We start from the raw sequence: 12,682 nt of genomic DNA, 5'->3' as shown, positions 1-12,682 counted from the left end.
TTTGAGTTTAGACTTAAAACTTAATAAATATGCATATTGAAAGGAATATATATATCAAATGCATTTTTGTAAATATCTTGGCGGCCTGGATTTACCTCAAACCCGATTTACCTATTTTTCTAATTTAACTTGCTTCGACCGCCTCAAATCCGATTTTTCAAATAAATAATTTGACTCTAACAAATTGAGTCGGGTCAAAATCCGTCGAATTTGGATTTTTTTGCCATCCTTATCTATTCTAGGTGATATAATGAAGGTCGGACTTGGATGTAACAAATATAATTAGGGTCATCAATAGTCGCCAAATTATTGGTAAGTTTTTTTTTGTCACTCGATTGTGAAAAGTTACAAAATAGTCACCCAACTATTCGATTTTGTCTTTTTGGTCACTTGTCATTAAATTGCTAATGGGAATATGATGTGCCAATTTTTAAAATAGGCATAATAGTAATTTTAATCCTTAACATTTATACATTGTGTCAATTTAGTCTTGGTTCTTAACCCTTGACATTTAAGCATTGTGTAATATGGTATTTTTTGGAGTTTTGTTTTTCTTTGTGACCCTTTCACCTAAAAAACTAAAAAAACAAATTTATCAGCTAATTTTGATAGAAATAGATAAAAAAAAATGGAAACACCAAAAAATTTAAAAACCCTCAATGTCACAAAGAAAAAAATTGCAAAAAATATCAAATTACACAAGATGTAAATGTTTAGGGTTAATTTTTTTAAAATCAAGACTAAATTGATAAAAATTTATAAATATTAAAAATTAAAGTTACTATTATACTAATTTTATATATTATCTTTTTATCTTCTCTTTAGTAATTTAATGGCTAATAAAAAAATAATTAAATAATTGAATCATTATTTTATAACTTTTTATAATAACAGAAAAACAAATTTACTTTGGTACGGGTGTTAGTTTACCCATATAATTTCCCTATAACTAATAGGGTAAACTATAAAAATAGTCACTTTTATTTCTTTTAGGTTACATTTTAGTCACTTATGTTTGAAATGTTACGTTTTAGTTACTTACGTTAACGCGTTGTAACATTTTAGTCATTGAGCCGTAAATTTCCATTAACGATGTAACGGTAAGCTGATGTGGCACGTTAAATCATCATTTCAAACAAAAATTTCAGGTTAAATTATACAATTGATCCCCATATTTTTTCGTTTTGAGCAGTTTTTTTTTCTTTTATGTTCTTTCAACTTTCCCTTTTTTTTTCTTCTTCATTTTCTAGTCTTTTATGCTTCTCTCTCTATTTTCCTTCTTTTTCCATCTCTTTTAACATAAAAGAAAAAAAATTAAATTGCTCAAAACGAAAAAAATATAGAGACCAATTATATAATTTAACCTAAAATTTTTGTTTGAAATGATAATTTAACGTGCCACGTCAGCTTACCATTACATCATTAACAACAATTAATGGCGCAGTGACTAAAATGTTACAACACGTTAACATAAGTGATTAAAATGTAACATTTTAAACATAAATAACTAAAATATAACCTAAATGAAACAAAAGTGATTTTTTTGGTAGTTTACTCTAACTAATATGCATATGATGTCTTTATCTAACAAAAGCTAAAAATTGATAAACTATAAGAAGAGGTCGGAGACAATGGACTCTAGGATTGGGCCTCATGAAAGTGAAAGCCCAAACCTACCCTCAATGATTACTGAAAACTACAAAATTTACCTTCTTTCTCCATTATCATCCGTCGATCTTCGTATTGAAAATTAATCGAAGGCACACGCCGGCGCCGAATCTCAGGCTCACCGTTGTTTTCTTTAATTTCTTTTAATTCCATTGAAAAAACAAAAACCTAAATTCAAAACCCTAATTTGACAAACTTTCACTCTCAACACCCAAAAGAGTGAGAGCATGGAGCAATATGAAGAGCAAGAGCACGAGGTGTACGGAGGGGAGATTCCCGATGAGGAAGGAGAGGTGGACGCTGACATGTCTGGTGGAGCTGAAGACTACGAAGGCAACGAACATGATCTTGAGCACGATCCTAATTCCAACTCCAAGGTCACTCCCTTGTTTCTTGATTTTCTTTTTTTTTTTTTTAAATTTAGCTTTAGCTGAGCTTTTTGTCTAATCAAAAGCGCTTTTTATTAAAAAAATAATATTTTTAGGATTTGGAGGACATGAAAAAGAGACTTAAAGAGATCGAGGATGAGGCCGGAGCTTTACGTGAAATGCAAGCTAAAGTCGAGAAGGAAATGGGCGCTGTCCAAGGTTTTTTATCTGAATTTTTGGGTTTTTTTTAACAACTTCGACATAAATTGATGAAAAGAATTAACTTGTTAATTTTGAAAATAAAATTGAACTTCTCTGTTATAGATTTGAATGTTTATTTTTGGATTATGGAATATTGTGTGTGTGAATTGTTATGTCTAATGAACTGTTATTTCTAATAAACTGATTTGGTTTTACTTTCATTTTCTTGGATGCATATGAAGATTCCTCAGGTGCTTCTGCAACTCAAGCTGAAAAGGAGGAAGTCGATTCGCGCTCGATTTATGTTGGTAATGTGAGGTTTATCAACCCTTTCCAATTTCTTTTTAAATTCTGAATCTTCTTTATTTGTTTATTTGGCTAAATCGTGATGATTACCTTATCTGCTATCTAATTAATGTCTTGATGAATGATGATGAGATTCACTTATAAGCAAAGCTGAAATTATGAATCTGCTTTAAGTGTGACTAATAAGGATGTAGGATGAGTTTTACCAGTTTGATCCCTTCAACCTAATTCGGTTTTATGCTTGTGCATATTGTGTGGCTTGAAATGCTTTGTTATGCTATATTGCTTTGACTCTTTACTTGTTTTGAAGAACCCATCTTTATCATTCGTGTCCAACAGATGAATATGGGGATGTGACCTTCATGGATCCTCTAAACGCATGGAAAACTAGAAAAATCTGATTTTATCTGTGTTGGACACATACCTTTATCCGATACTCACACCCGAGTTCAAGTAACATAGTTGTTATGTGCATATCCATGGATAATATGACAAGTGATAAACGTACCATAGAGGCCTTTGTACTAAGAGTCCATTTGCATTTTATCCCCTCTACTAAAAAAACGGGCAGATTAGTCATTGTACGTTAAATCAAAGAGCAAACGGGTCCTTCTGTTAAAAATTCCATCCTTTTTTGCTGTTAAAACTGGTCTCTGAATGTCAGCATGAGGTACACGTGACATGTCACATATAACTGTCTGGTTATTTTGTTTGCCACGCTAGTTTCTAATAGTAGAAATGGATGGAATTTTTAACAAAATGGACCAGTTTGCTCTTTGATCTAATGGACAAGGATTAATTTGCCCATTTTTTTAGTAAAGGGGTCAAAATGTAATCTGACTCCTAGTACATGGACCTCCATGGTATTTTACCTATAACAAGTCAATGTGATTTAAACAAATTTGACTGATGTGAACTTATTTTGAGGAATACTGATGCTGCTTTTCATATGCTGTTTTATGTTGTTTGGCTTTTTTAGGCAACTTCTGAATTGTTGAGGTGTACAATTAATAAATGATTCCGATGTAATGTAGTGTAACTCAATGTGCGCTAACCCTTTGTTTCTTTCTATATATCGTTTTAACAACAGGTAGACTACTCATGTACACCTGAGGAAGTTCAGCAGCATTTCCAATCCTGTGGAACAGTTAACAGAGTGACAATTTTGACCGACAAGTTTGGTCAACCTAAAGGATTCGCCTACGTTGAATTTGTTGAAATCGACGCTGTTCAAAATGCTCTGCTGTTAAATGAAACAGAATTGCATGGTCGTCAGTTGAAGGTTTATAACTTGATTTGGATTATTACTTCATTAACTAAACTGCATGTTGATAAAAGTGTGTTTGGTTTGCTCACAGGTCTCTGCAAAGAGGACAAATGTTCCTGGAATGAAACAATATCGAGGAAGGCGACCCAACCCATATTTCCGCTCCCGAAGACCGTTTATGCCTGGTCCTGTTTTCTATCCTCCATATAGCTATGGGTAAGCGTGGAAATATGTTTCTTTGTTTGGTTGTAGCATAAGAAAAAAGATAACTTGATATGTCCAGTAACTCTGCATGCCTTTTTTAGCTAGTGCTGTTGGTTTTTCTATAACCCTCTGTTTTTTCCGCATTAGATGCATGGAAGTGAAACGATCTCCCATTGCTCAGAAATTATGCCTATTATGATCTCTGCTATCCCGCATTTGCTATGCCTCTAATGTTTAAGCTTTAAGCTTTTTTGCTATAGGGGTTCCAAACCACCTGCCTGACAGTAATTTGATTTGCTTGGTGTCTAGCATTTTAGAATCTTCTATCTGATCTTTGTAATTGTTGAAGGGGCTGATTCCTTCGGGATAAATCTTCGAAATGTCATCTGCCGGGCAGCCGGCCAAACCCCCAATGATGGTAAGATATTTTTCCTGTGTTGGGGTTTTGTCTCCCTCTTCTGTTAAGAGCACTGTAGGGTTCATGGAGGGAAAGGCCTCGGTTGGTGGAGATACAACCTGCAAGGCTCAGAGGAGAGGTATCAATATAATGAGTAACAATAATTATGTCAGTCAACTATGTGTGGGAGGATTCGAACCAACCTAAGGGAGGGATATAAGCCACATACTTTCAAGTCTGGTACCACTTGAGCTCGGCTGTCGGACGGATGACACTTCGAAGATTTTTCCTGAAAAAGTTACTCTGCTCAACAGTAATCTGTTGAGACTTGAAAGAATTGAATGCGATTTTTTCCTCTTGATAACCTTGTTATCGAATATATCAACTTCGTTAACCTCATTTTCAGGAGGGTTCCAAGGTTCAGGCGGCCAACCAGATACAGGCCATATTAGGATGGATCTCACGTTGTTGGATGTTGCAAATTTTGAAAAGAGCATTACTTCTAGTTTATAATGGTCGTAGCGTTGTTATGTAACACAGAGGGAGAAAGTCGAACTGCGATTTACTTACCGAAGGGCAAATATGTAACATGGAGGGATCCGTTCATTTGACCTTGCATATGATTTGATTCAACAGGGAGAAATGAGGCAAATATGCAAATGTTGTAGTGAAATATTTCGAGAGTTTTTAATTTTCTGGGTGTTGATGTGTTTATGTTGGAGATTCTTGTTTGCTAAAGTAACACGACTTTCGCATAGACATTATAAATGCAGAGAAAGGTTAGCAGTTTGCAGTTGCTTGTTGCTATAGTTTCCAAATGAATTACTGGAAGTTGAGGGCTTTAAGGGATAAAACGCTTTTGGGGCTCTAAATATGTGCCTCAAATTTTGCCTTAGCTCCTCAATCTTTTTGTCACTGGCTAATTCAAGTTTTTTTTTTTTTAGTTTTGAAAAATGATATATGTTTTTTAATTTAAATTTTAATAATTTAATATGCTTTTATTAAATTTAAGAGTAAATATTTTTAATATTTTTATTTTTATATTATTATATGTTTAATTCTTATATGATATAAATATATAGTATAAAAAATAAATAAGTCTGGCAGGCTTGAGTTGGATTTAGTTTTTTTGAGAGCTTATTTTTTAGATAATATTTTGGCATAATGATAAATTTAGCTTTTGATATTTATATTTTTTTATCAATTTAGCCATTATTCTTTTTTTTAGTTAAATTTATCCATTAATCGTTCAAAAAGAATTTGGCATAATGATGTTAGTTAGCAATCTGTGTAACAATTCACATGTAATTTATGTTGACGTAACATTATATCTTATGTTCTATGTTAAATAACTTAAATTTCATAAAATATTCAAAAATTTTAAAAAATAGTATTTTAATAAATATATAAAAAGTTGATAATTTAAAAAAAAACGAGTTAATTGTGGATTACCATGTAGGCTTTCATGTTTAGAAATTTAATTTTTTTAGTTCATATTTCTAATAAAAAAGTAATCCGATTCTTTTTAAAAAGTTGAATGTCAAATTCAACCCATTTTATAATGTTGAGGGCAAAACTTAGCTCAAAAAAGAATAAAGTTGACAAAAAAATATAAATTTTAAGAGCTAATTTATCTTTGTATCAATATTTTTGTTCAAACTTTCTTTTTAAGTATTAGTCTTATTTCAAGCTTGAGATGATAATTTAGGGTGAGTTCGGAGTGGAGTATAAAAATAACGGTGGCGATGAGATTAGATATTGTAGCGATACTGTAACGTGAGACAAAAAATAAGTTAAACGTACCGCACCCGCCTATCTAAACTCACCATTAGTTGAATTAAGTGAAACACTTTAACTAGATTGATTTAAATAATGATAATTATTTCATTTAAAAAAATAAATTTTTTATACAAATCTTAAACTAATCAACTCACGTTATGATTGTTACAAGAGCAACTGTATTAACTAGATAATAATAATATAATTTCTATTAATTTTGTTGACACCGTTACAGCAACAATAGTTCTTAAAATAGATAAAAAGGGTAAATTATACCAACAATCTTTAAATTTTATTTAAAATTTCGTAATAATCATTAATGATATTGAGTTATTATATTTTGATCACTACACATTAACTCAAAGGGTTAATAACTAATTTGGCCCTTAAAATTTGTTGAAATATTATTTTAATACATTTAGCATTTTTCTTATCAATAATTCTAAAAAATTAGAAAAAATCTAAAATTATCATAAAATATTAAAAATCTTAAAATTATAATTTTTGAAATTATAACTAATATTTTTATAATTATTTTAAAAATATGAATTTAAATTTTTTATTAGAATTTTTTTGATATTTTTTAAAATTATTATTAAGACAAATTCTTAATGTATTCAAATGATATTTTAATAATAATTCAAGGATCAAATTAGTTATTAATCCTTTCGATTAACGTGTCACATTATCGCAGTAACATAATGCATCAATGTAATAATCCAATACCATTATTACCTACTACATAACTTTCAAAAGTTTAGCTAAATGACCAAAATGTAATTTTAAACAAAAATTAGGGACGGTTGAAAAATAATATAATTTGTTAATACGTAACGGGCTTGGACCGATCGGACTTTACTTGACAAATTCCTTAAAAGGGAACCATTGTTTCTCCCTTAGCTTCGCTCCAATCTCCGATTCCCTCCGAATCCAGTTTTTAAGCCATTTTGTTTGTATTGAAACAATTGAATTTCTAAGATTTAATTGTTTTGTTATATCTAGGGTTGGGGTTTTGAAATCATTGAGAGATTCATTGAACTTCACTGTATGGCATTGATCGACTGATCAACCGTAGCTAAAACTGAATCACCGCCTTTTCTCCGTTTTTCATAATTGAGTGAAGGTTGTTGTATCAATGGCTTCCACTAAAGAAAGTGACAACGCTTCCGATACTCCTTCCTCGTAAGCTTATATCTCTTTTGCTTTCATTTCCTCGTCTCGTTAACAGAATTTGTGACAGGAATATGTAACATTACCTGCTTTTTGTTTTTTTTCTTTTTGGAATAAATGGATGATTTTTTAGGCCCAAAAACGTGTACAAGGATCCAGACGATGGGCGGCAACGATTCTTACTCGAATTGGAGCTCGTGCAGTGCCTTGCCAACCCTACTTATATCCACTGTAAGTACCGAATTCCTTGTAAATTAGGGTTAACCTGCGAAATTTGTCAAAATTGAGTTCTTTTGCTGTTTGTGTTGTTAAATTCATTGTTAAATTCATCAAAGGAGAAGAATTTTTATCAACTTTATATATATATATATATAGAAAAAGAACCCTAGACATATCAATTCCGATTCGAAATCCTGACCTGATCATCCCGAACCCCAAACAATTTGACCCAGCTCACCCGATTGACAGGTCGAATGCAACCTGAACTAATGCTTGACCTCATTCCCACATTGGATAGATTTGGCTGTTCATTGTGTCAAAATTTAGTTAATCTTATTCATTAGTTGTGTTGTTGACTTGTCTGTGCTTCATTCTTTTTTAATTGCTGCAGCTTGAACCCGAAATTGAACTCACACAAAATGACTCTAAAATTTTAAAATCAGAATGGACTTGATTCAGATTGACTGAACTCAAAACCAAGGCAACCCACCAATTGTCAGGTCAAATGCAACCTGAATTAATACTCAAACACGCCGACACATTGGGTAGATTGGGCCGTTCATTGTGTCAAAATTTAATTAATCTTATTCATTTGATGTATTTTTGCCTATGCTTCATTCCTTTTTACTTGTTTTGTATTCATTTGTTGATTTCAGAAAATGGATGCATTCTTCATTGATACTTGCTCATTAAATTTGTGATGTAGATTTGGCTCAAAACCGCTATTTTGAAGATGAGGCATTTATTGGATACTTGAAATATCTTCAATACTGGCAACGACCGGAGTACATAAAATTTATCATGTCAGCAACTTGAAAGCTCTCCTTGTGATACTTTAGGCTTGAATTCCTTTAAACTAAAATACGTTTTACTACATGATAAATGATGAGTAATAGCTCCATAATTTATAGTTTCCTCTTTTGGGGTTTTTTATGTGACACATGAACTTAAGTAAAAAGATGATTGCAGGTATCCTCATTGTCTATATTTCCTTGAACTTCTTCAAAATGCAAATTTCCGAAATGCAATGGCACATCCTGCCAACAAGGTTCGGCTCTAATGCTTCTTGCTCATGCTGTTAGCCTAATAATTGTTATCACATTGAAATTCATGTTTGTATCGTTTGTATTAAAGGTCTTAGGGGTCCCCTAGTTAAGACCATGAGCTCATGCAAAAAAAGAAAAAAGATATTATTGACCTGATGCCGACAGTGATAATCATAAAGTAATGCAGTTGTTTTTATAAGGCTCTAAAGTTATTTTTCGTTATATGCTTTGCATCAAACAAGTTGTAGATGTTAAGTGGGATATTTTAGTAAAAAGACCTCTCTAGTCTCTCTCAATTTCGAAATTGAGCAAATTGGTCCCTTTAAAAGAAACCAAAGCAATTTAATGTCAATTTCGAAAGTGATCAATTAAGGACAATTAATCACGGCGTTAATGTTTTCTTCCAATTGTACATAATTTTGATTGGTATAATAACAAATTTAGCCTTTAAAGTTTACACATTCTGTTAATTTGGTAATGATTTAACAAATTTAGCTTGTAATATTTTTGTAAATGTGTAAATGTTGAGGTTAAATTTATTGAATTTTTTAAAATCTAGACCAAATTGACAAAACATGTCAAGAGCTATATTTGTTGTTTTACCAATCAATGTACAATTGACCAAAGACATTAATGTTGTGATTAATTATCCTTAATTGCTCACTTTTGAAATTGAGAGATTAAATTGCTACAATTTTTTTGAGAGGGACCAGTTTTCTCAATTTCAAAATTGAGAAAGACTGTAGAGGTCTTTTTACCGGATATTTTCTGGCATAACAGAACAGTATGATTTGATTAACTGGATATTGTCTAGTAAACTATATGCACAATAAAAATTTAATATGTACTACTATTTGATATCAATCTGGTTTCGCATCTACTTTTGGGATGTCTTTTCATTTTTGTACCAAAATTTTATAGGAAGTGGCACATAGACAGCAATTTTTCTTCTGGAAGAACTACCGAAACAATCGGTTGAAGTTCATTTTGCCTAAGCCTCCTCCCGAAGAAGTTCCTACACCTGCACCCCTGCCTCCTGCTAGTGCTCCACCTCAGCAGTCTTTGCCAGCTAGCAATATCGCTATGACTACTGCTCCTCCAGCTCCTGCTTCAACTCATTCTCCAATGCCTTATGGTCTTCCCTCCGGATCTGCTCTTGCAAAAAATGATATGAGAAATAGTGGAATCGATCGAAGAAAAAGGAAGCATGTAAGTTTGTACCTCTAAAATTCTTAACTTATCAGTTCATTTGAGAACTTTTAATGAATAAATGCATATTATATATATATATTGATCCTTCCATGGAGGACCTTAAAGACCCTGATTCTGATGAATATCACTTTGATTATCACAGGAAAGAAGCTTAAATTGACCAACCATCTATGTTGAAAGTAGCAGGATGTATATTTCATGAGGTAACAGTCTTATGTTCTTATATTTCATAAAGTCAAAGCCCTACTATACTGATTAATATCTAAATTATGTTTTAGTGACTTATAACATTCACATTAGCTATTATGAACTTTTGGTAAAAGTACCATGGAGGCCTTTGTACTAGGAGTGAGATTGGATTTTGCCTCCTTTACTCAAAAAATGGGCAAATTAGTCCCTGTATGTAAGATTAAAGAGCAAATGGGTCCTTCTATAAAAAATTTCACCTATTTCTACTGTTAAAAATTGCCCCCTGTACATTAGCACGAGGTATACACTACACGTAATTGTTTAGTTATTTCGTTAGCCACTCAATTTTTAACAATAGAAATGGATAATTTTTTTAACAAAAAGGATCAGTTTGCACTTTGATCTAATGTAAATGGAGTAATTTGCATTTTTTTTTAGTAAAGGGAGCAAAATGTAATTTGATTCCTAGTACAGAGCTCTCCATGGTACTTTTACCTGAACTTTTACATTACACCAAAGGCTTGTCACTATGTATGCTTGATTTCTGCGATATATTGACACTGATCAATGTTCAAGTGAAACACAGAAGGCTATTTGTTATATCCCTGCTTTTGCTGCTGTTGGTATTATCACATCAGATCTGTAATAACATAGAACCATTGTGCAGGTTCATTGACCATTACTCGGGGAGCCATTTGCGGATGAACAGTAACACATAGGAAACGGTGGAATCATCTTATTATTATGGCATTATTGTTAGAGATCATCGCTATACCACCGTAAAAGACCGATTTAGTATTGGGGTAGCCATCGGCATTTAAATCCTTTTCGACTTATTTTGTAGTGGTTACCACAAAGTATAAACCATGATGCTAGATTGAATTTTTAGTGCCCTTTGTCATGCCTTCTAAAAGCTACTATTATTGTTTAAATGCATTGCTTCTTATCATGCCATTGAAAGCTTTGAAGATCATTTCAACTATTACTAAATCAAATATAATTTCGCTTATACATTTTATATTTTGGCATAAATTATATTTTGACTTTATAAATTCATTACCCTATTAGAGCAAAAATAGACAAAAACAAAAAAGGTAAAATAAAACCAAAACATTCCCGTAACTCTTCTGACAGAAAGTTATGGGAAGATGATATTGCTTTTTTATTAAAGTATGGGCAGGTTGTCTACCTTTTTCCCCCACAAGAGCTTCTGAGAACATCAAAGAAGCAAAGGGGGGAAAAACATTATCTTAGAACAACAATGGCTTCCATTGCCATATCTGCTTCCTTACAAAGAGCTTGCAGTTCACATCATGTTACCAAGAAGCAACATGCACAAACCAAACCAGCTTATTCTCTAGGGACAAAGCAAGCTATCGATGCTGTCACCATTGATGTTGAAGGTCAGAAAGGCTTTAAAATCGACGAAAAAGATAAACCATCTCCACAAATTAAAAACTCAGAGGGTCTTGAAGATAAGTCAGCGAACAAGTTCGAGATTGAATCCTCTGCTCGGAAGTTCAGTGACGAACGGTGGAAGAACGGGACATGGGATTTGAATATGTTTGTTAGAAATGGTAGGATGGATTGGGATAGTGTGATTGTTGCAGGTAAGCTTTTCCATTAATATTTGTTACTGATTTTGATATATTTACGAGACTCCATTAATGCAAGCTTTTTGCTGGTTTTTATAGAAGCAAAGAGGAGAAAATACTTGGAGATGTACCCAGAAACTTGTTCAAACCAAGAACCAGTCCAGTTTAGAAGCTCAATCATACCCTGGTGGGCATGGTTCATGAGAACTCATCTTCCAGAGGCTGAATTGCTCAATGGTATTTTTGTCGGTAAAAGTATCTTAGAGGCTTGTAGTTGGAGTTAGATTGCATTTTACTTATTACTAAAAAATGGACAAATTAATCCTTTTACATTAGATCAAATAGCCTGACGAAATAATCAGACAGTTACATGTAGCGTACCACATGTACCTTATGCTAACATGGGACCAGCTTTTAACAGAAAACATATGGATGAAATTTTTAACAGAAAAATCAATTTACTTTTTTATTTAACTTATAAAGATTAATTTATTCTTTTTTTGAGTAGAGGAGACAAAATACAATCGATCTCCTAGTACAATGACCTTTATGGTACTTTCACCTATTTTTGTTACTTTTTTCAAAGTTATATAATCATCTCTCTTCATCTTCTTCCATTGAAATCATTGCAGGTCGAGCTGCGATGATAGGGTTCTTCTCTGCATATGTCGTGGACGGTTTAACGGGGATGGATTTAATCGGCCAAACAGGAAACTTCATTTGCAAAACAGCATTGTTTATGACAGTGATTGGTATCGTTTTATTGAGGAAAACCCGAGATTTTGATAACCTGAGGAAGCTTGCTGATGAAGTTACTTACTACGATAAACAATGGCAAGCGTCCTGGAAAGATGAAACTGCAAGTTCTTCAGACAAAACTGGAAACTCTTAAAAAGGTTTACAAATAATTTGGTTAAATTTTTATTTTGTGATTGCCAAATTTGATATGATTTGCAGCCAGAGATGCTTATTTGTTATAAATGGGAATTATGGGAGTTTTAGTTTGGTTGCTTACAATGTTGTAAAACAGCTTTTATTTGGTTAAGTTTCTTTTTACGCAA

General features: G+C 32.5%; 3 protein-coding genes across 4 annotated transcripts; all 3 read left to right on the top strand.

Annotated features, from left to right (window-relative positions):
- The first annotated feature begins 1,645 nt into the window (after positions 1-1,645).
- LOC107953605 (polyadenylate-binding protein 1) lies at positions 1,646-5,204 on the top strand. Of its 2 annotated transcripts, none has more exons than XM_016888960.2 (6): positions 1,646-2,045; positions 2,153-2,255; positions 2,480-2,550; positions 3,634-3,825; positions 3,902-4,026; positions 4,818-5,204. In XM_016888960.2, exons 1-6 carry the CDS (start codon positions 1,896-1,898, stop codon positions 4,861-4,863), a joined length of 687 nt encoding a protein of 228 aa, XP_016744449.1. In that variant the 5' UTR covers positions 1,646-1,895; the 3' UTR covers positions 4,864-5,204. The 2 variants fall into 2 exon arrangements, with proteins under 2 accessions (XP_016744449.1, XP_040953125.1); XM_041097191.1 differs by having other exon boundaries at positions 1,920-2,045; positions 2,480-2,545.
- A 1,827-nt stretch (positions 5,205-7,031) lies between these two features.
- LOC107953608 (mediator of RNA polymerase II transcription subunit 31) lies at positions 7,032-11,044 on the top strand. Its single transcript, XM_016888963.2, has 7 exons — positions 7,032-7,372; positions 7,494-7,591; positions 8,286-8,382; positions 8,549-8,627; positions 9,547-9,834; positions 9,980-10,040; positions 10,694-11,044. Exons 1-6 carry the CDS (start codon positions 7,326-7,328, stop codon positions 9,995-9,997), a joined length of 627 nt encoding a protein of 208 aa, XP_016744452.1. The 5' UTR covers positions 7,032-7,325; the 3' UTR covers positions 9,998-10,040; positions 10,694-11,044.
- Positions 11,045-11,195: 151 nt separating this feature from the next.
- LOC107953607 (light-harvesting complex-like protein 3 isotype 1, chloroplastic) lies at positions 11,196-12,682 on the top strand. The gene is made up of 3 exons (XM_016888962.2): positions 11,196-11,636; positions 11,721-11,858; positions 12,254-12,682. The coding sequence occupies exons 1-3, from the start codon at positions 11,288-11,290 to the stop codon at positions 12,511-12,513; spliced, it is 747 nt and encodes a 248-aa protein (XP_016744451.1). The 5' UTR covers positions 11,196-11,287; the 3' UTR covers positions 12,514-12,682.

The sequence above is a fragment of the Gossypium hirsutum genome, chromosome D07, assembly GCF_007990345.1.
Source record: "Gossypium hirsutum isolate 1008001.06 chromosome D07, Gossypium_hirsutum_v2.1, whole genome shotgun sequence".
Classification (NCBI taxonomy): Eukaryota; Viridiplantae; Streptophyta; class Magnoliopsida; order Malvales; family Malvaceae; genus Gossypium; species Gossypium hirsutum.
Note: the sequence above shows the minus strand (reverse complement) of the source record. Positions and strands in the feature narration are given on the sequence as shown.